The 23,057-nt window shown below is 39.2% G+C and overlaps 1 protein-coding gene and 1 pseudogene across 3 annotated transcripts in view; both read left to right on the forward strand.

Annotated features, from left to right (window-relative positions):
* The window catches only part of PSEN1 (presenilin 1), a 79,439-nt gene that overhangs the window by 49,874 nt on the left and 6,508 nt on the right, over positions 1-23,057 (forward strand). For all 3 annotated transcript variants that reach the window (XM_077909895.1, XM_077909897.1, XM_077909896.1), the window contains exons 9-10: positions 9,555-9,641; positions 12,388-12,561. In XM_077909895.1, the coding sequence (XP_077766021.1) occupies positions 9,555-9,641; positions 12,388-12,561 (261 nt within the window). The remainder of the gene's footprint in view (positions 1-9,554; positions 9,642-12,387; positions 12,562-23,057) is intronic.
* On the forward strand, positions 19,867-22,116 carry LOC144320857 (L-lactate dehydrogenase B chain-like; annotated as a pseudogene).

A 23,057-nucleotide genomic window follows, 5' to 3' on the forward strand; every position in this document is an offset into this window, starting at 1 on the left:
ACAGGCAGAGGGAGAAGCAGGCTCCATGCACCGGGAGCCCGACGTGGGATTCGATCCCGGGTCCCCAGGATCGCGCCCTGGGCCAAAGGCAGGCGCCAAACCGCTGCGCCACCCAGGGATCCCAGAATTGTACTATTCCTTTACAGTGCGTTTGCCGCTTTTTTTGTTGTTATTTTGGGGTCCTTCTCGATCATTCAGTACAGATGCATTTGGGCATTGACCTAATCTGCCACAGAGCACTAAGGGGACATAAAGATGTGTAAGATACTTTGCCTTCCTCAGAGCTCCTTTCCTTACAGTTTAGAGGTGAGATAAGACAAATGTATAAATAAGCCACATCCAAGGCATTCTTGTTACCAGATTCAGAGGAGGCACAATCAAAGTGTAAGGAGAGTTAAGAAGAAGGAAAACCTGGCTGGGGAATCAGGGAACAGCTTTGTGGATGAGATAGCATTTGGATTGAACCTTTTAAGGATGGTGGTATTTCAGCAAACACAGATGGGAGAGTTGATTCTGTAAGTGGGCTTGTCACAAAGAATGGCTTTGAGACATAAGTATGGGGGGGGGGGCATCTTTATCAAACTTTAGGCATTTAGATTGACTAGGACATGGAGTAAAAATGGGGGAGAGTATTAGGAGTATGAGTTTAGAAAGGCAGACTAGGGCAAGGATAGCTTTGAGTGGCTGGTTTAGATATCTGTATGCTGGGATCCCTGGGTGGCTCAGCAGTTGCGCATCTGCCTCTGGCTCAGGGTGTGATCTCGGGATGCTGGATTAAGTCCCACATCGAACTCCCTGCATGGGACCTGCTTCTCCCTCTGCCTATGTCTCTGCCTCTGTGTGTGTGTCTCTCTCATGAATAAAGAAATAAAATCTTAAAAAAAAATAAAAGGTATATGTATGCTATTCAGTGATCACTGGGGAATCACAAAAGTTCTTGAGCATAAAAATAATGTGATCAGAGCTGTGGCTCCGTAGGCTTGCAGCATTGTGCAAGATGAATTTGGGTGATGAGAACTGAGGTAGTGGAAAGCATAACTAAGCAGATACTGCTGTGATCTTGCTGGGAAATAATGAGGGTCTGAATTGTGGTATTGTTGATAACAGATCAGGAAAGAGAACTGAATGACAAGAGGCTTTGGAGGTAGAATCAGAGTTTTTAGCAACTGATGAGAGAAGTTTTAAGCCTGAAGGAAAGGTGAATGAAGGAGATGTTTTTCTTATTTGAAGAACATTTAGTTTTGTCTGTGGCCCATGTGTTATTTATAGTTGATGGGACCTGTGAAACAGGTAGAAATTCCCAGCATAAGTTTCAAAGTAAAGTACTACTGCTTGGGGGAAAGGTTGATCAGAAGTGCAAGATTGAAAGCGTAGCAGTGGTAGTTGAAACTTTGGAAATGAATGAATGGTTCAAACAAGAGTGAATGAGAAAATGTTGAGAGAACTTTGTCAACTCCTGTGTTTAGAGAGTGAGAAAATGAAGAGACATCAGTAAAGGGAAGAGAAGAAAATTGGGATAGCCAGGATTTTTCACTTAACAGTATCAAGACATGTTTTCCATGTCAGTTTGGGAAGTGGCTGTACAGTATTCTCTGTATGGATACTCAGAAAAGGGTGTCCTTTAGACTATTTCCATTTCTGTCACAAACATTGCTTACAGAGATCATCTTTGTGAATATTTTTGTAAGATATATTCTTAAAAATGGAATTGCTAAGTCAAAGCATGTATGCCTTTAAATTTTGGTGGCTGGCTCCAAATTCCCCCATAAAAAGGCTATACCAATTTATATTTCCTTTAGTAGTGTGAAGGTATCCGTTTCCTTACACCTTCATTATTATGTGTGTATGAAACTAATAGGCAAAAAATAACCTCTTGTATTTATTTATTCATGAGAGACACAGAGAGAAGGAGAGGCAGAGACACAAGCAGAGGGAGAAGCAGGCTCCTCGCAGGGAGCCTGACATGGGACTCGATCCTGAATCTACAGGGTCACACCCTGGGCTGAAGGCGGCGCTGAGCTGCTGAGCCACCTGGGCTGCCCTCTTGTTTTATTTTGATCTTGGTTTATTAACTAATAGCTATTAGTGATTATTTGGACTTTTCTTGTGTTTTTCTTAGCTATATATATATATTTTTTAAGATTTTATTTATTCATGAGAGAGACACAGAGAGAGAGAGAGAGAGAGGCAGAGACACAGGCAGAGGGAGAAGCAGGCACCAGGCAGGGAGCCCGATGGGGGACTTGATCCCGGGACTCCAGGATCATGCCCTGGGCCGAAGGCAGGTGCTAAACTGCTGAGCCACCAGGGATCCCCAGCTATATACTTTAATTTCTTGTTTTGTGACTGGGTATGATATTCATTTCCATATTTAAAATTTTTTAATTGTACAAGTAATACATTAATGTATTATGCTGGAGAAACTTAAATATTGTAGATAAAGCTAAATTTCACTATAACTGTCATCTCCAATCTTAATACCTTACCAAGCAGTTAGCCCTCTTATCAGTTTGATATATCTTTGTAGACGTTGGGGGGGTGTTTTTTTTTTTTTTTTTCTGTTGGGTTACTAGAAAAGCAGAGTTTCAAGAAGGAGAAAACCAAATGCTCTAAAAGCCAAAGATAAGGACTAATGATGCCTTGGACATCTTCAGTGACATTTAAGAGAGCAGCTTCAGTAGAATGGTAGGGCCAGAAGCAGTGCTCCAAAGGGAGAAAAGTGTGTCTGTGTTTTGCTTTTGCTGGCAGTGGAAGTTACAGTGTGGCCAGGAGAAGAAGGTGAAGGAGGAGAGATACAGTAAAAATATCACCTACTACTGCAGAGACTCCTCTGTCTCACAGGCAGAGCAGCAGTGACCTAAGAGGAGAGTGGGCCTGAGGAAAGTTGTTTCCAGGAGATAGAAGATGTAATTGTGTTTCTAAGGTTGAGGGGAAGGAGCCAGTGTAGAAGGCCTTTGAAGAGACCATCAAGAAGGAATAATTAATGGAGCAAGGTTATCAACAAAGCAGGTGGAAGTTGCTCTAAGAGTTGAGGAAGAATTTGATGAGAACTGGGAAGATTTGGGAGGAAGGAAAAAGACAGAAAAGCAGAAGGTAATGAGACATAGTGAAAGAGAGAGGAAAAGTTGGGAGCATGTGTTAGTTGCCCTTAATCTTGTAAACCCAGTCATTTAGGGGAAGTGGAGAGGTAAAGACTGCTTGTACCCGGAGAAATCTGGTCAAGTGTTAGAAAACCCTTTGTCTGGAATGCAGTGATCTTTTTTTACTCTTTTTATTCCAGTACAAATTTATTATCATGTGCTTCCTGTGTTTTTTGGCAGAAAAGAGCAGGTGAAGTTTTGAACATCAGTGTTTTCCTCTTAACATTTGGGTGTGAGCTTCTTATGTTTTATTCCTGGAAATTAAAATCAACTATGTATTTTATATTTGTGCATATAGAATGTTCTGCCAAATGTTTATAGTGAATGCTGGTTGGAAGTAACTTAAGTGTCCATCAAAGAGAACACTTTCAAATACTTATGGTACATTCATAAAATAGATAATTGTACAACCTTTAGAAAGACTGAAGTAGACTGAGGTATACAGACTGACATCTGTATATGTCCAAGTGTTTTTTTAATGTTAGAAGTTATATACTAAATACAGAAAGCAAGACTTATGGGTTCTTGGGTGGCTCAGTCAGTTAAGCATCTGCCTTTGGCTCAGGTCATAATCTCAGGGTCCTGGGATCAAGTTCAACGTTGGGCTCTCCTCAACAGGGAGTCTGCCCCTCCTCCTCTGCACCCTCCCCACTTGTGTGCTCTATGTCTCTCAAATAAATAAATAAAATCTTTAAAAAAATAAGAAAGCAAGATTTAAAGCCATAATGCAGTATCCTTTGGGAGGAAGGGAGCTATGTATGGTTGTCTATGTATATACAATCCTGATATATTTAAAAGACTGAAAAAAGGCTAATAGTGTTTACCCTCAGGAAGTGGGATTTAGAGATTAAAGTAACTTTTATATTTTTCTTTTTACTTTTCTTCACTTGTAGAGTTTTAATAGTACTTTATGGGGTTTTTTAATTTTTAATTTTATTTTTTAAAGATTTTATTTATTCATGAGAGACAGGGAGAGAGAGAGGCAGAGACACAGGCAGAGGGAGAAGCAGGCTTCATGCAGGGAGCCTGACGTGGGACTCGATCCTGGGTCTCCAGGATCAGGCACTGGGCTGAAGGTGGTGCTAAACCACTGAGCCACCCGGGCTGCCCAATTTTTAAGTTTTTAAAAGATTTTTTATCTTATGTATTTGAGAGAGAGAGTGCACAAGTGGGTGGCAGAGGGAAAGGAAGAAGTATACTCCATGCTGTTTTAAATTATTCTTTGTGTTTTCATAATTTTATATTGTTTTACTGTTATGTCTACTGTTAGCTGTTGTTACAGTAATGTAGTATAACATACTACCTTAAAACTCAGTGCCTTGGGGATCCCTGGGTGGCTCAGAGGTTTAGTGCCTACCTTTGGCCTGGGGCGTGATCCTGGAGTCCCGGGATCAAGTCCCGCATTGGGTTCCCTGCATAGAGCCCGCTTCTCCCTCTGCCTGTGTCTCTGCCTCTTCTCTCAGTCTGTCTCTCTCATGAATAAATAAATAAAATCTTAAAAAAAAAAAAAAAAAAAAACTCTGCCTTAAAAATAATAATCATTTATCATTCTCCCTCCCGCCCCCCCCATGTCTGCAGGTCATTTGACTTAGCTGCTCTGACTTGGCTGTGGTAGCTCTGTTGCATGTATTCCATTCTTCCACTAGTGGGCTAGCTGAAAACATGTTTTTATTGGGTAGAGGAGCAAGACAGTGGCAGCATGACCTTTTAAGGCCTAGGCCTGATATTAGCATGCTGTCACCTCTGCCACTTGCCATTGGTTGAAGCAAACCACATAGCTGAGGCCCTCCCCCCCCACCCCCAAGAGAAGGAAGACTGCATTCCATTCACAGTGACACCATGGCAGGCATGTGGGTACAGGAGGGCTGAAAAATTAGGAATAGTTTTTCCGTCTGCCACATTAAACATGTATATTGATTTTATATGATAAATAAGCATTTACTCTGTTGTTTAAAAATATTCATATATATATTTTAAAACTCAGGTCTGCATAATATTTGATATTCTGAGGTATTTTAGCAATAATTCAACATTTATGGGAAAATATAAGCATAAACCTTTACGTCTTGTGTAGATAAGACAAGTTCCAAAAAGTGTCAGTTCTCATGAAATACTGAATCTGTAGTGAGGATTTCATAAATCACTGAGTTTGAGAGAGCCTTTTTTTTTTTTTAAGAATGTAAGAAAGGAGCAGTATTATTAATCAGTACTTTTTCCCTGATGCAGAAATAAACACAAATGTGGAAAGTTTTAAATATTGACTACTTGGTCTTTAAAAATGCAATCCTTTTTTGCATTTGTATGCTCTTCCCCAGTTAAGGATATTTGGTTTGCAAAAGGGTCATACTTTTCCTCAGGAAATGTATGCATTTTTGTTTGTTTTCTATTTCCATCGTTCTACAGAGAAAATGTACACCTAGATTTTGAACTCAAATCATTCTCCCCTGATAGTCACTAATAGAGGTGGTCTACCAAAAATTCAGGTAGCTTATCAAAAATTGAGGCTAACAATTCCTTGAGGTAGTCTATTTTCTATAAAGTTTATATATATATATATATATATATATATAGAGAGAGAGAGAGAGAGAGAGAGAAAGAATATATATATAGTACATAATATAGTATATATATGCATACACACACACTTTATATATGTATACTTTACATATATATATTCTTTTTATTTTTTATTTATTTTTATTTTTTTTAAGATTTTATTTTTTTATTCATAGACACAGAGAGAGAGGGGCAGAGACACAGACAGAGGGAGAAGCAGGCTCCACGCAGGGAGCCTGATGTGGGACTCGATCCCGGGTCTCCAGGATCACACCCCAGGCTGCAGGCAGCGCCAAACTGCTGTGCCACCGGGGCTGCCCTACATATATATATTCTTTTTAAAGGGAGTTCATGCACGGGGTGGGGGTGGAGGGCCGGGGGAAAGGGCAGAGGGAGAATCTTAAGCAGGCTCCACACCCAGCTCAGAGTCTGACGTAGAGTTTGAGGTCATGACCCAGAGATCAGAACCTGAGCTGAAATCAAGAGTCGGACATTCAACTGACTGAGCCACTCAGGTGCCCCTATAGCTTTTCTTTGATTTAATAACAGTTTGGGGAGTTTAGATTATGTTAATTTTTTAAATTGCATATTTTTCTATTGATCTAAGATGTTTGGTGTTGACTTAAAAGATTGAGAAGTGGGCTTTTAGGTACTATTTTAGTAATATCCAACAGGTCTATATTCCATTACTGGTAGTTTATGTGAGTGGTTAGCAAATTACTGCCTGTAGCCAAATCTGGCCTACAGCCTGTTAGCCAAGAGTGGTTTTTACCATTTTAGCACAAAGAAGAGTATGTGACAGGCCAGATGTGACCCACAGTCCCAAAATGTCTATTATTTACCTCTTTTTTTTTTTTAATTTTTTTTTAATTTTTTTTTTTTATTTATTTATGATAGGCACACAGTGAGAGAGAGAGAGGCAGAGACACAGGCAGAGGGAGAAGCAGGCTCCATGCACCGGGAGCCCGATGTGGGATTCGATCCCAGGTCTCCAGGATCGCGCCCTGGGCCAAAGGCAGGCGCCAAACCGCTGCGCCACCCAGGGATCCCTATTATTTACCTCTTTACAGAAAAAGTTTGCTGAAACCTAATTTCCATGCTAGTATTAAGTATTGAAACAAAAGAATTTGTAGCTCTCTTTTTCCATACTTGCATAAAGGAAATCAAAGAAGTACTTGCTACCTTCATTGCTATCAAATCTATAGAAATCTATAAGCCTTTCACATGGTAGTTGCCCTTGTTTTTCTTCTTCAGGTTTGAATTTTAACAGTGTATCACTTGCCTGGATTATGTTGACTTTGATCAGTTAGTTGGGTTATCCTATAGTGAAACTTGTTTAACCTCAAAATTATGAAGCCATGGTGATTGAGTAAATGTGGCTGTTGTAGAATTTTCAGTCTTTTCAGTTGCATGTTTCTTTTATAAGTTACTCAAGAAGTCTGAGTATTCAGAAACATGGGTATAATTATAAAATCAGTGAAAACAAGCCAAAAATACATAGATGCCAAGTATCTTGTTTAAAATTGTTTATTGTGACCATAGATTAGACTCAGGTTTTTGCTAGCACTTGGTTCCTGCTGAAACCCTAGATGCACATGTTTGTATGTATTTTTATATTATTGATGGTGTAATTTTGGAATAATTTCCCAAAAAATGGTATTCTTGAGTCAAAGGGTTAATGCATAGGTTTGTTTTTTTTTAATTGAAGTTTAGTTCACATACAGTCTTACAGTATTTTCAGACGTACAACATAGTGATTTGACGTTTAAATACATTGTGAAATGTGCACCATAGTAAGCATAGTTACCACCTGTCACCTTCTGAAGTTATTATAATATTATTGACTATATTCCCTATGTTGTACTTTACACTCATGGTGACTTATTTTGTAACTGGAAGTTTGTAGCTCTTAATCCCCTCCATCTATTTTGCCCACCATCTCCCCTCCCCTCTGGCAACTACCCATTCTCTTTATGAATTTGCTTCTCTTCGTTTGTTTTGTTTATTCATTTGTTTTAGCATAATAACATAAACATCTAGGTCCATCCTTGTTGCAAATGGCAAGATTTCAGTCTTTTTTTTTTTTTTTAAGATTTTACTTACTTTAGAGATAGAATGAGCTAGCTGTGGGGAGAGTGGGGGAGACGACAAGTAGACAACACACTGAGTACAGAGCCCAATGTGTGGTTTGATCCCATGACCCTGAGATCATGACCTGAGCTGAAATCAAGAGTCAGATGCCCAACCAACTGAGCTACCCAGGAGCCCTGATTTCATTCTTTTTTTATGGCTGAGGAATGACACATGTAGTTTTGTTAGATGTTACTAAATTCCCCTTCAATAGGGGCTATTCCATTTTTCATTCCACCTATTATATATGAGAAGCACCATTTTAATATATTCATGTTATCCTTTAACTAAAATGCGAGAGTTGCATGTGTTATATACTTACATCTATAGAGATATATTTGTACTTAATGTGGAAGGGACATAGAATAGGCTAATTGACTATCCCTTTTATGTTTATTGCTTTTAAGCTTTTTTTTATTCCCTGTATATCGCATAGTTTAGCATTACTGAAAATCCCAGAGGTCAAGCATCCTTAGAATCATAATGATCAGGACACCTGGGTGGCTCAGTAGTTTAGTGCCTGCCTTCGGCTCAGTGTGATCCTGGGCTCTCAAGATAGAGTCCCACATCAGGCTTCCTTCGTGGAGCCTGCTTCTCCCTCTGACTATGTCTCTGGCTCTCTCTCTCTCTCTCATGAATAAATAAATAATATCTTTTAAAAAAGAAAAAAAAAGAATCATAATGATCATGTGATGCTTTTGTGAGTCCTGGTTTGTTCTCTTAGTCAATAAGTAATTTCCATCAATGATTTCACATTATTTTAGAATATCATTCAAGTAGTCCAGCTGTTTTTTCAGTAGGGTCTTGTTGGCCTGAACAGTTTTCCCTCTGGTTACTTTTCAGGGACTGGAAATGATGAAATTCATATAATTTTACAGCAGCAGCTGCAGTTTGACAGCTAGAGTAAATACTCGGTTTCAGAATTTTTACTTTAATCTGCCAAAATCAAAGGAAACCTTTTGTAATATTTTTTTCTTCCTTCTTTTTTTTTTTTTTTTTAAGATTTTATTTATTCATGAGAGAGAGAGAGGCAGAGACACAGGCAGAGGGAGAAGCAGGCTCCATGCAGGGAGCCCGATGTGAGACTCGATCCCAGGACCCCAGGATCACACCCTGGGCCAAAGGCAGGCACTAAACCACTGAGCCACCCAGGGATTCCCCCCCTTTTGTAATATTTAATAGGCATTTACTTCTGGGGATCCCTGGGTGGCTCAGCGGTTTAGCGCCTGCCTTCAGTCCAGGGCATGATCCTGGAGTCCCGCGATCGAGTCCCACATCGGGCTTCTGCATGGAGCCTGCTTCTCCCTCTGCCTGTGTCTCTGCCTCGCTCTCTCTCTCTGTGTCTCTCATGAATAAATAAATAAAATCTTTAAAAAAAATAAAATAATATGCATTTACTTCTGATTGTTAAGGATCTTTTTTTTAAAAGAATGTATTTATTTATTTGAGAGAGAGTGAGAGCACAAGCAGGGGGGGAGAACAGGGGGAGAGGGAGAAACAGGCTCCCCACTGAGCAGGGAGCCCGATGTGGGCTCAATCCAGACCTTGGAATCATGACCTGAGCCAAAGGCAGATGCTTAACCAACTGAGCCACCCAGATGCCCTTGTTAAGAATTCTTAAGGCAATATTAAGAAGATTGCTGATTTTTGTAGAAAGATAATGGCCTGTTTTCTATTCATGTCCTTTCTGTGTTTCAAGTTCTTACCTGGACTTGTCTTTTTCAACAGCAACAATGGTGTGGTTGGTGAACATGGCAGAAGGAGATCCAGAAGCCCAAAGGAAGGTATCCAAAAACTCCAATTATAATGCACAAAGTAGGTGTCTTTCATTTGGTAATTTCCTGGTTTTTCCGGGTCATTGTCCTGTTATATTGGCTAATGGCTATGAAGCAATGATGTTAACCTCTGTCTTTGGTCATGGACTCTTGAGAATCTCCTGAAAGCTGTGGTAATACCCACTAAATACAGATAAATATTTAAGGAGTTCCGGTGCTCTAAACACAACCATTCAGCCAGGGGACCCTAGGTAAAGATTTCTGCCGTAAAATACCATTAATATCAGTATGGGAAGGTTCAAGTTGAGGCTATGATTTAAAAAAGAAAAGCTAGCTTTGCTCTTGAGATGTATAAAAATGAGAACTTTTTTTGTCTGATGTGGCCAGAGTAACTTAAATATAATTTTACTTGAGATGTGATCATGTTTGTCCCAAGAAGATAAAATATTCCAGGTGCACATGACTTTCTGGAGGGGAGGATAAAACTAATGATCTAGGGGGGGAGATTGAAAGGCCCCTTGTGGATACACAGAAGACATTAAGGTGGATATAAGTTAGGAGTTGTTAGAAAGAATTGGAATAATGGCACACGAAAAGTAGTCAAGAAAAAAATTTTAAAAGAAAAACAAAGAGCTAACCTTATGAGGAAGCTGAGAAACAGGTGGAACAAAGAAGGAAAAAGGGCCTTAGTTGGGTTACCATCTGCTGAGAAAAGGAAAGTTTAAGTTTAAAGAGCCACAGAATCCACTGACTTAGAATTTGCATTAACAGCAAAGAGGACACTTTCAACTGGGAGTTCTGAAAGGAGCAAGGGACCAGTAGGAGACCTGGTGGAGAAGAAAGAAAAATATATTAGAAGCACTTGCTACCAGTCTGGCTATTGTGGTAACCTGTGTTAAGTTAAAGACAAAAGATTGAGTTGCCTGTGAATATATATGTATGAGAGAAAAAGGTTTTATTCTTTTGACAAATACTGATTGAGCACCTAACTGTGTGCCCGGTATTTTACGAGGCACTGGGAATGCAGCACTGAACAGAATATCCTGTCCCTTTGGAGCTGATAACCTGTTTGGACAAACACAAATGTTCAACATTAATTCCACAAATAATTCATACAGTTGAGAGAAGCACCCCAAAGGACGAGTATGGTTGCTGTGAAAGTTGATAGTAGAGGAATTTAATTTACTCTGGAAGGTCAGGAAGGCTTCCCTGAGGAAATGATAATAGGTGATGACAAGTTGATGAGTAGAAAAACTTTCCAGAAGAGGAAACAACAGGGAAGGGCCTTGAAGTTTGAAGGATCTGGGTAAACCTCAAAGTTCGTCAGTGGGAGTGCTGTGGTATTTGGGTGGGCTGTACTTCATTGTGTGGAGCTTCCCCTCATTGCAGGATATTTAGCATTTCTAGCCCCTCATTAAATGCTAATAGTGGCTTCAAGGTGTTGCAGTAGTCAGAAAGCCCACCATCCTAGATATTTCCAAATACCCCCCAGAAGGGAGGTGCTACCCACTATCTGAAAACCACTGTGTTGGAAGAGCTAGGAGTCAGATTGGAACAGAAAGACACAGGGCTCCAAATGGGGTGGCTGAAAGATTCACAAGAAGGAGCGACAAGGGTTGGGACAGAGTAGGGACCGCTGTTTTTATTTATAAATCTTATGCTTACATGATTTCATAAATTCCAAACCATGGAAGATTCAGGATTTGTAGAGGACTTGGTTAGGAAAAGAATACAAATTACAAATACAGAATTGCTGTGGCCTCCCTGAAAAATTCCATGTAAGTGAGAGGCCTGAAGTGTGCAAGCTTTACTTCTCATGGTAAATCCATCTCTGTGAACATATTTTACTTTTATTAAATGTAATAATGGAGAAAAAAATTTATCAACTTTACTTTTGTATTTTAATTATCTTTGATGTGTGGAAGTTTCTCGGGACTCTCATACTCACAATTTTCAGTCTGATTGATAGTCATAAGAAAATGACTAGCCCATAAAAAAATTCACCTCCTTCTCCTTTTTTACCTCACCTTCCAATAATGGTCTCTTTTTTTATCTTAGTCACTAAAAACACAGGTGCCATCAGTTAGGCTTTGAGCTGCTAACATCAGAAAATCCAACTTAGTTGCTTTAAACAAAGAAGAATTATGTTCTCTCATGTGACCAGAAGTCCTGATGTATAGGCATTTGTAGAGTTGGTCAGTTTTATGATCCTTTGATGTCATCAGGGGCCCAGGTTCTTTCCATCTTTCTGCTCTACCATCCTTAAATATAGGCTTGGTCTTCAGCCTGCTGCTTCCAATGTCAAAAGATGACAACTGTAGTTCCAGGCATCATATCCAGATAAGACACCATCCAAGGTTAAAAAGGGGCTATTTATTTCTTCCTTGAGTCTCTGTCAAAGGGTGAGAAAAATTTACCCCAGATTCAGAGCAGACTTTACCTCACCACACATTGGCTAGTACCAGCCTCAGCCTTAGAGCTTTCGTTAGGAAGAGGAATGAGATTACCACGCTTGGCTTGGATTGACCATAATGAACCTCCAGAGTCATGTGCATGAGAGGTGGAAACTATTCAAATCAGGTCTCTGCCCTCAGGAAACAAGGAGGGAAATGTTTATTGGACAAGTAACTTTAAGGCTACTTTAATAGCTTATGATCTGTGATTTGAGAGCCAACTAACCTAGTTATGTGACAGTTGGGTAGTTACCACTTCCATGTAGTTTTCTTAAAGGTATTAAGAAATTTTTCTAAATGTTACAGAGCTGTAATTTTCACTTTCTCTTGAAGGCACGGAAAGTGAGACCCAAGACCCTGTGACAGAGAGTGATGATGGTGGCTTCAGTGAAGAGTGGGAAGCCCAGAGGGACAGTCGCCTCGGGCCTCATCATTCTACAACTGAGACACGAGCTGCTGTGCAGGAGCTTTCCAGCAACATCCTTGCCAGTGAGGACCCAGAAGAAAGTATGTGCATTTCTCTGTGTTGAAAAGTCATGGGTTCCTTTAGGTACTGCATTACCAAACTCTTCAAAAATAAAATGGAGAGTGTTATGGTCTAATTTTGAATAACAGAGTGTACCTTTTAGTGGGAAATACTAAGAGTTGTTGCTTTTCTCATAGTTCATTTTATAAGTGAGCCAAATTATGCCCCTCAGATTTTGGGAAATAGCCCTTCATAGCCTGAACTTTGGCATTTGTTTTATAAGGTAAAATATTTTTTTGAAATTATTATTGCAGCAAGACTTCATGAGTGCAATTTCCTCTCTGCTGTGCAGAGACCTGTGGATTTGAATGTTTCAGCCTTGTACATCATTATTTTCTTTGCTGGAAAGCACTGCATTTTATGAATTTTAAAGAAAAAGAGATTTAGGTTATGGGGAGAAGTGCAAGCATTTTTCAGTGTCTAAGACATGTTGGCACTTAGATTTAGGTTAGCACTTAGAGCTTCTTGGGAACATTATCAGCCAGTAGAGCCCCTTGGTTAGGGCTTAGTCATTTCTTCAGTTAGTCTTAAAGATGTGATTTATTAAGAGATTAACACATTTTCCAACTAAATTATTTTTTTTTCCTCCTCACAAAAGTGAAGCTCTGGTTTAAAACATAGTGAGGGGCATCTGGGTGGCTCAGTGGTTGACTGTCTGCCTGTGGCTCAGGGTGTGAGATTGAGTCCCACATCAGGCTTCCTGCATGGAGCCTGCTTCTCCCTCTGTGTCTCTGCCTCTCTGTGTCTCTCATGAATAAATAAATAAAATCTTAAAAAAATTATAGTGAAAATAATTGATCAGTTTTAAAGAAACATCTAAATTTCTTAGCTTCTTTATATTTACCGATCACTAATTATTATGATCTTGACACTATCCTTCAGCTTCAGCGGAACATTTCTTATAGCTCAGCCTTACTCTTTTAACTGGTTCAGAACGTGGGCTGAGTTTTCCAGATATTAGAGCCAGCTACAACCTGCGACTTTCACACTCCAGGGAAACTAGATATAGTTACCTCATCTTACAGCCAGGCTTGAGCTTGTCTTTGCTGGTATATTCTCTGCCTGCAAAGTTACCACTGTAATTAGGTTGCCTCTTCTGTTCCTCTCTTTTCTCAAGGGTGCTTATAGCCAAAAGAAAGAAGTAATATAGGGGCACCTGGGTGACTCAGTCAGTTAAACATCTGCCTTCGGCTTAGGTCATGATCCCAGAGTCCTGGGATCAAGCCCCACGTCAGACTCCCTACTCAGCAGGAAGTCTGCTCCTTCCTCTCTCTCTGCCCCTCCACCCCCCCCTCATGTTCTCTCTCTTGCTCTCTCTCTCAAATAAATAGAATCTTAGAAAGGAAGGAAGGAAAGGAAACAGAATGAATATAGCTGTTGAGCATAGGGAGGAGAGAAGGAAAGAAAGAAAGAAAGAAGTAGCTGTTGAGCATAGCAATATGACTCTTTCATGACGGCCCTTGTGACTTGAGTGCTCTCTCCTGATCATCGCTTCATGTGCTCTTCATCTCTTACACACATGCACACACACCTTTTATTTTAAAGGAAAACTCAGATATTGTCCCTCCTAACCTCAGAATGATTTTTTTTTTTCTGGGACCAATATAAACTAATAATTGACATACTTTCATCATCTCAGCATCCAGGAACATAACCATCTTTGATTGCATTATTACTATTTTTTTAAGTAAGCTCTACACCCAATGTGGGGCTTAAACGTAGGACTCTGAGATTAGGGGTCCCATGTTCTACCAACTGAGCAAGCCAGGCACCCCTGATTACATTGTTTTAAACTAGACTTATGGTTACTTATAAACAAGTCTTAGTTTACACTAGAATTTGATTTGTAAAAGACACATATTATCTTCCAAAGCAGCCTTTTAAAAATCAGCATCTAATCAGAAAACTGAAGGATTTTAAATTAGAAATGTAAAATATTCACTATGAAGGCAGTTGGTCTTCCTTTTATTGACTTTCAATATATACTTCCCTCAAATATCATGCTTGTAGCAGTCTCATCCTAAGTGTACTAGCAATCAGTAGACTTAAAATTTATCAACATAATGAAATTAGCCTGTTGTTTTTGGGAGAAGTTTGACTCCTAGGGATTTTTTTCTGTAATCTCAAGAGAAGTGAGAGATAAATTTTACTATTATCTTCAAATGTAAGATTTTAGTAGTAAGGAGATAAGATGATACATTTCAGGCAGTTTTTTAAAGATTTTATTTGATTGATTGAGTGAGTGAGTGAGTGAGTGAGTGAGACTGAGAGAACATGAGCAGCGGAGGGGCAGAGGGAAAGAGAGAGAATCTTCAAGCAAACTCCCTGTTGACTGGAGCAGATGTGGGGCTGGATCCCAGGACCCTGAGTTCATGACCTGAGCCAAAACCAAGAGTTGGATGCTTAACTGAGCCACTTGGGCACCCCCTCAGCAGTGTTTTTTTGTTTTTTATTTTTTGTTTTTTAATAGGATTTATTTGAGAGAGAGAGAGCTTGTGAGAGGAAGGGCAGGGTGGAGGGAAAGGGAGAAACAGAATCTCAAGCAGACGCCCCACTGAGTGCAGAGCCTGATGGTGGGGCTTGATCTCATGACCCTGAGGTCATGACCTGAGACAAAACCAAAAGTCAGATACTTAAAAGCCACCCAGAAGCCCTCTCCCCTCTTTTTCTTTTCTCTCTCTCTCTTTTTTTTTTTTTTTACAAGATTTTATCTCCAAAAACAACAACAAAAAGATTTTATCTCCACCCAACGTGGGGCTCAAAATCATAGTCCCAAGACCAGAAGTCCCCATGCTCCACCAACTGAGCCAGGTACCCCTCAGACAGGTTTTAATAGGTTTATATTTATTACAAAGATAATAGGAAATATTTTTATGTTACGTTTAAGCTAGGCATATATTACACTGCTAGAGGTTGCTAGAGAACTCTTACAATTAAAGTAAATATTCACTAGCATTTATTGTCTGTACTACGTCTTATGTTTGGTAGACCAGCAGATGCTCCTTATAATATTAAAGGAACACCATGTTACTTGAAATTATTTTTCAGAGTTAATAAAAACAACACAACACAATAGAAGGCCTAGACTATCATTAGCAAATAGCAGTAAAGTACTAGCAGGCAGTCTTAGTGTTAGCACTTTCCAGTAGGTAGAATACTGTTCATTCATTTTGAGTAACTTAAGCAATTTCCATTGCTGTTGTTTTAGTTATTTGGTTATGGCACATTTTGATTGAATAAATCAAAAGGAGCTATTTATTTATTTATTTATTTATTTATTTATTATTATTATTTTTTTAAATTTTTATTTATTTATGATAGTCACAGAGAGAGAAAGAGAGAGAAGCAGAGACATAGGCAGAGGGAGAAGCAGGCTCCATGCACCGGAAGCCCGATGTGGGATTCGATCCCGGGTCTCCAGGATCGCGCCCTGGGCCAAAGGCAGGCGCCAAACCACTGCGCCACCCAGGGATCCCCAAAAGGAGCTATTTAAAGGAAAATTCCTGAGCAATGTGATTATTTCTTAGGTCTTTATTATGATTCAGGTTCTTCTGATTATAGGTGAATAAAGCTTGAGACTTCAGTAAATGCAAAAAAAAAAAAAAAATTGATGGTTACTTGTCTCCTTGCTCTAATTTTGCTAATAAAATATACCTACTCTTTTTTCTCCATTAAAATGAATTCTGTGAAGTATAACTATAGCATTTGCCATAATATTGCTATTAAACATAACCATTTTAAACATTTATGTATTTAAGTCATCTCTATACCCAGTGTGGGTCTTGAACTCATGACCCCAAGATCAAGAGTTGTGCACTCTTCCTACTGAGCCAGCCAGGCATCCCCCTTAACATAAGCCTTTGAATGAAAAAAAAAAAAAAGTTGGGCCATAATTTTAAGCTTGATTTTTATTTTTTGGTAGCGTTATATTCACAGAACTGTTCAATTATCACCACAGTTTATTTTAGAATAGTCTAATTACCCCTCGAAAAGCCCACAATCCTTAGTTGTCCAGTTCTTCAATCTCTCCCATCCCCCCATTTAAAGTACATAATGTAGTGATTTTTATTATATTCACAGAGCTGTGCAACCATCACCACAAATGAGTTTTAGAACATTTTCATCACCTCAGAAAGAAACCCCGAACTCATTAGCCCCCAAGTACCCCCAAATTCAACAATTAGACTTTTTTTTTTTTTTAGACAATTATATTATTGCCTATCCTGGACATTTCATATAAATGGAATCCTACAATATATGGTCCTTTGTACGGATTTCTTTCAGTTAGGGTAATGTTTTCAAAGTTCATCTATGTTGTAATATATGTTATTATTTCCATTTTTTATAGCCAAATAGTATTATATTTTCATGTATATACCACATTTATTATCCATTCATCAGTTAACAGACATCTAGGTTGTTTCCATTTTGAGCTGTTATGCATAATGTTGCTCTCAGTATTCATGTACAAGTTTTTGTGTGGACATGTTTCTATTTCTCTTTGGTGTATACCCAGGAATGGAATTGCTAGATCATATGATTACTCTGTTTAACTTTTGAGGTACTGCCAGACTGTTTTCCAAAGCAGCAGTACTGTTTTACATTCCTGCCATCAGTGTGTGAATTCTTCCATTTTCCCACATCCTCAGCAATGCTTATTGTCTGTCTTTTTTATTATAATCATTCTAGTGGGTAGAAAGTGGTATCTTATTATGGTTTTCATTTGCATTTCCCTAATGGTTGATGATGATGTGTATTTTTTTTGTGTGTTTATTGGCCATCTTTATATTTTCTTTGGAGAACTTTATTGAGATCCTTTGAACATTTTTAATTTGTCTCTTTATTATTGAGTTGAAATAGTTTTTTATATATTCTAGATACAAGTTTAGCTTTTAGTTTGCCAGATAAAGGCAAATTTTTTCTCCTGCATTATTTTAAAATTTTCATTTCTATAACATTTTTTTTCTGAAGAATTTAGTTTTAGTTTCTTATAGTACTTAACATTTGAGATCAATCTTTCTAAGGTTGTTTGTTTAGCCTTTATACATGCCAAAATTTGTGTGTGTGTGTGTGTGTGTTTTAATTTTTATTTATTTATGATAGTCACACAGAGAGAGAGAGAGAGAGAGAGAGGCAGAGACATAGGCAGAGGGAGAAGCAGGCTCCATGCACCGGGAGCCCGACGTGGGATTCGATCCCAGGTCTCCAGGATCGCGCCCTGGGCCAAAGGCAGGCGCCAAACCACTGCGCCACCCAGGGATCCCTTGTGTGTTGTTTTTAAACTCTTGATAACAACTCTTGAAATGGCTTGTAATCCCCATCTTAGAGCTGCAGGATTTGAGGATTAAGGAAATTAATCAACTTGCTCTGGATCATACAAGTACTTAAATAGTAGAACTGGCCTATTCTGGGATCCCTGGGTGGCGCAGTGGTTTGGCACCTGCCTTTGGCCCAGGGCGTGATCCTGGACACCTGGGATCGAATCCCACGTCAGGCTCCCGGTGCATGGAGCCTGCTTCTCCCTCTGCCTATGTCTCTGCCTCTCTCTCTCTCTCTCTCTGTGACTATCATAAATAAATAAATAAAAATTTAAAAAAAATTAAAAAAATAAAAAAAAAAGAACTGGCCTATTCTGTACACATGAAACTGGAGTGTATTTATCAGTCTGGGAATGTTAGCAAATTAAAGGGTGGCTGACCCTGTAATTCATAGCTTTGCACTTCAGGGGTCATATGTTTATCTTTTCCACTAAGGAAGACTTCATTTGACTCCCACAACTCAAGAACAACACTGGTTTCTCAGTAATATATTAACCAGAACTCTGCTTCTTTCTCACCCACATGTGAAATAGACCATACGTCTCAGGGTCCTCCACCTCTGTCTCCTGGAAGTAGTTTCTCTAACCCAGACAACAAAATTTTGAGACCAGGATCAAACTTCAATTGGAAATAGTTACTTAACAGAAAGGTAAAAGCCAGTTGTAAAGTTTTATGGATTAGTAATGGACTCCAAAGTTAAGGCATATCTTCTGAATCCATTGTTTAGCCTTTACTTAATTATATATTGTTTTGAAAATAATTTGAAGGGAAAAAATGTTTGATAACAGAAAACCTAGGGCCTTTGCCTTTCTTGCAAGTTTTAGGATCAGCTTGTCAATGTCTACAAGCTGATGGAAATGTAAAGAATTTTCAACATCCAAAACAATTTTGAAAGAAGAAAAAGTTGGTGGACTTACACTATTTGACATCAAAACTTACTGTAAAGGCATAGTAATCAATTCAGGCACAAGGACAGGCATATAAATCAATGAAGCAGGGCAGCCTGGGTTGCTTGGGTTTAGCGCCGCCTTCAGCCCAGAGCCTGATCCTGGAGACCTGGGATCGAGTCCCACATCAGGCTCCCTGCAGGGAGCCTGCTTCTCCTTCTGCCTGTGTTTCTGCACCCCCTCCCCGCCCCCCTCTGTCTCTCTCTCTGGCTCTCATGAATAAATAAATAAAATCTTTAAAAAAAATAATAATCAGTGAAACAGAATTGTGAATCTAAAAGTAAACCCTTACATTTATAGTATTTTTTACAAAGGTGCTAAAGTAATTCAACAGGAAAAGGATATAATCTTTTCAACAATTGATGCTGGGACAATTAGATATCCAGATGCAAAAGAATGAATGGAAACCCCTGCCTCACCCTACCCATCCATCACACACACAATCAAAAATGAACTCAAGGGGCAGCCCGGGTGGCTCAGCGGTTTAGTGCCTTCTTCAGCCCAGGGCCTGATCCTGGAGACCTAGAATCAAGTCCCACATTGGGCTCCCTGCGTGGAGCCTGCTTCTTCTCTGCCTATGTCTCTGCCTCTCTCTCTGTCTCTCATGAATGAATAAATAATTTTTTAAGAAGCATAAAATTAAAAAATACAACAAAAAATGAACTCAAAATGAATATAAACTGAAATGTAAATTATAAAACTAAAACTTCTAGAAGAAAACATAAGAGAAACTTTATGACCTTGCATTGGGCAGAGTTCTTCAATAGAACACTGATGCAGAGAAGAAAAAATTGATAGATTGGACTTCACCAAAATTAAAAACTTTTGCACTTCAAAAGATACCATTAAGAGAAGATATATTTGTACACCCAGTTCCATAGCATTATCCACAGTTGCCATGAGGTGGAAGCAACCCAAGTGTCCACTGATGAATGAGTGTATAAATAAAACGTGTATACATGCAATGGAATATTATTCAGCCTTAAAAAGGAAGGAAAAAGGCTTTTTAAGTTTTTCTTTTTTTTTTTTGAGAGAGCAGTGGGGAGGGACAGAGAAAGAAGGAGAAGCAGATTCCCCGCTGAGCAGGGAGCTCACCTCTGGACTTGATCCCAGGAACCATGAGTCAAAGGCAGATGCTTAACCACCTGAGACATCTGGGTGCCCTAAGGAAAGAAATTGTAACAGATGCTATAACATGGATGAACTTGAGGACATTCTGTTAAGTGAAATAAGCCAGTCACAAAAAAAAACCAAATACTGTATGATTCCACTTATGTGAGGTACTTAGAGTAGTCAAACTCAGAGACAGAAAATAGAATGATGGTTGCCAGAGACTAGAGGGAGAAAAGGAGGAGTTTGTGTTTAACGGGTACAGAGCTTTTGCAAGTTTTACAAGATGTAAAGAGTTCTGTGAATGGAGGATGATGATGGTAGCACAATAATGTGAGTTTACTCAATGCCATTGAATTGTGTATTTTGGTCTCCTTCGCGTGACCCTTACAGCCGTTGGTCTCAGGGCACAATGGCAACTCTTAAGGAAAAACTGATTGCACCAGTTGCAGAAGAAGAGGCTGCGATCCCAAACAATAAGATCACTGTAGTGGGTGTTGGACAAGTTGGTATGGCATGTGCCATCAGCATTCTGGGAAAGTCTCTGGCTGATGAACTTGCCCTTATGGATGTTTTAGAAGATAAACTCAAAGGAGAAATGATGGATCTACAGCATGGGAGCTTATTTCTACAGACACCTAAAATTGTGGCAGATAAAGATTACTCTGTGACTGCCAATTCTAAGATTGTGGTGGTGACTGCAGGAGTCCGCCAGCAGGAGGGAGAGAGCTGCCTTAACCTGGTGCAAAGGAATGTTAATGTCTTCAAAGTCATTATTCCTCAGATAATCAAGTACAGTCCTGATTGTATCATAATTGTGGTTTCCAACCCAGTGGATATTCTTACATATGTCACCTGGAAACTAAGTGGACTACCTAAGCACCGTGTGTTTAGAAGTGGGTGTAATCTGGATTCTGCTAGATTTCACTGTCTTATGGCTGAAAAACTTGGCATTCATCCCAGCAGCTGCCATGGGTGGATTTTGGGAGAACATGGCGACTCAAGTGTGGCTGTGTGGAGTGGAGTGAATGTGGCAGGTGTTTCTCTTTAGGAACTGAATCCAAATGGGAACAGACAACGACAGTGAAAATTGGAAAGAAGTGCATAAAATGGTGGTTGAAAGTGCTTATGAAGTTGTCAAGCTAAAAGGATATACCAAACTGGGCTATTGGATTAAGTGTGGTTGATCTTATTGAATCCATGTTGAAATATCTCTCCAGGATTCATCCAGTGTCAACAATGGTGAAGGGCATGTATTGAGAACAAAGTCTTCCTGAGTCTTCCATGTATCCTGAACGCTCGGGGCTTAACCAGTGTGATCAATCAGAAGCTGAAGGATGATGAGGTTGCCCAGCTCAATAAAAGTGCAGATAACCTTGTGGGACATCCAGAAAGACCTAAAAGATCTGTGACTTCTGGCTTCTAGGCTGTAGAAATTTAAAGCCATGATGTGATTAACCGTGAGCCTTTAGTTTTTCATCCATATACATGGATCGCAGTTTGCTTTTATCTTTCTAAATATGTGAATCTGGGCTCACAGAATCAAAGCCCATGCTTTGCAATATGCTTGCAATATGAGCCTTGAACAAATAAAATTAACTATTGTAGTGTGCCTCTAAAAAAAAAAAATGGTGTATTTTACCACAATTTAAAAGACTTTTTTAAAGATTTTATTTGTTCACGAGAAACAGAGAGAGAGAGAGAGAGAGGCAGAGACACAGGCAGAGGGAAAAGCAGGCTTCATGCCGGGAGCCCGATGTGGGACTCGATCCTGCGTCTCCAGGATCACACCCTGGGCTGAAGGTGGTGCTAAACCGCTGAGCTACCCAGGCTGCCCTAAAAATTTTTTTAGAAAAGATTCTATTAAGGAAGAGAAGACACAGACTGAGACAATACTTACAAGTCATATTTCAAGTCCTGTTGAAGAACTTGTTGAAGAACTTGCGTTGAGGAAATGTAAAGAATGCTCACAACTCGGTAATAGAAGATAATTCAAATATGCCCAGCCCTGGAGAGAGGGCCCCAGTCCAACTTCAACAGGGGCCATTCGATGGGAACTTTGACCAAATTTCTGTAATAAACATTTCTGGTTCACATTTAAATAAAATTAAAAAAAAAAAAAGATAACCCAAATAAAAAATAGGGAAATGCTTTGGCTAAACAGGTCACCACAGGAGAAATATAAGAGCTAATAAGTGTGTGAAGAGCTATTCAACATCATTCATCAGAATGTCTATAACCAAAAAAACTGTAGCAGTACCAGGTGTTGGTGAGGGATGTGAAGAAACCAGAATGCTCATGAGCCACCAGCAATACATGTAGACTGGTAGAGCCAGTATGGAAAACAATTTGGCAGTTTCTTAAAAACTAAAGGTAAACTTATCACATAATGCAGCAATTCCATTTGGAATTGGGTAGGAATCTACCCAATAGAAATGAAAACACACAAAGATGTGTACCCTTGGTCACAGCATGATGTTCATAGCCCCATTATTCATACTAGCCCCAAAATGAAAACAAGCCACATGTCCATCAACTGATAAAATATAGTATATCCATACAATGGAAAACTATTTCATCAGTAAAAAGAAACAGTATAGATACATGTAATATCATGGATAAACCTCAAAAATATGTTAATGAAAGAAGTGAATCACAGAGACTACATACTATATAAGTCCATTTCTGTGAAATGTCTAGAAAAGTCATATAGAGCTAGAAAACAAATCATTGGCTGCGTAAGCCCTAGGGTGATGAAAGTGGTGATGGTTGGACAACTCTATAAATTTTTTACAATAATTCAACTGTACAGTGGGTGAATTTTATGAAGTAAATTACACCTATCTCATAGAGGTTCTTGTGAGGATTTATGAGAGCAAGTGCCATGTGTAAAGGAGGCGGTCAGTAGAGGACCGTTGTTATTTATTATTCTTTTTGTATATAACAACAGCATCTACTATCAAAGACCCCAGAGTTAGCCACGTAGAATCTGAAACTCATATTGGAGGGAACCAAAAAAGAAAACTTAACTGAAGTGAATTTTATATGTCATTTACTGCTTTCTCATTCAGTATTAGGATGCAATACAGCAGTGCTTTTTTC

The sequence above is a fragment of the Canis aureus genome, chromosome 9 (genome assembly GCF_053574225.1).
Source record: "Canis aureus isolate CA01 chromosome 9, VMU_Caureus_v.1.0, whole genome shotgun sequence".
NCBI classification, from domain to species: Eukaryota; Metazoa; Chordata; class Mammalia; order Carnivora; family Canidae; genus Canis; species Canis aureus.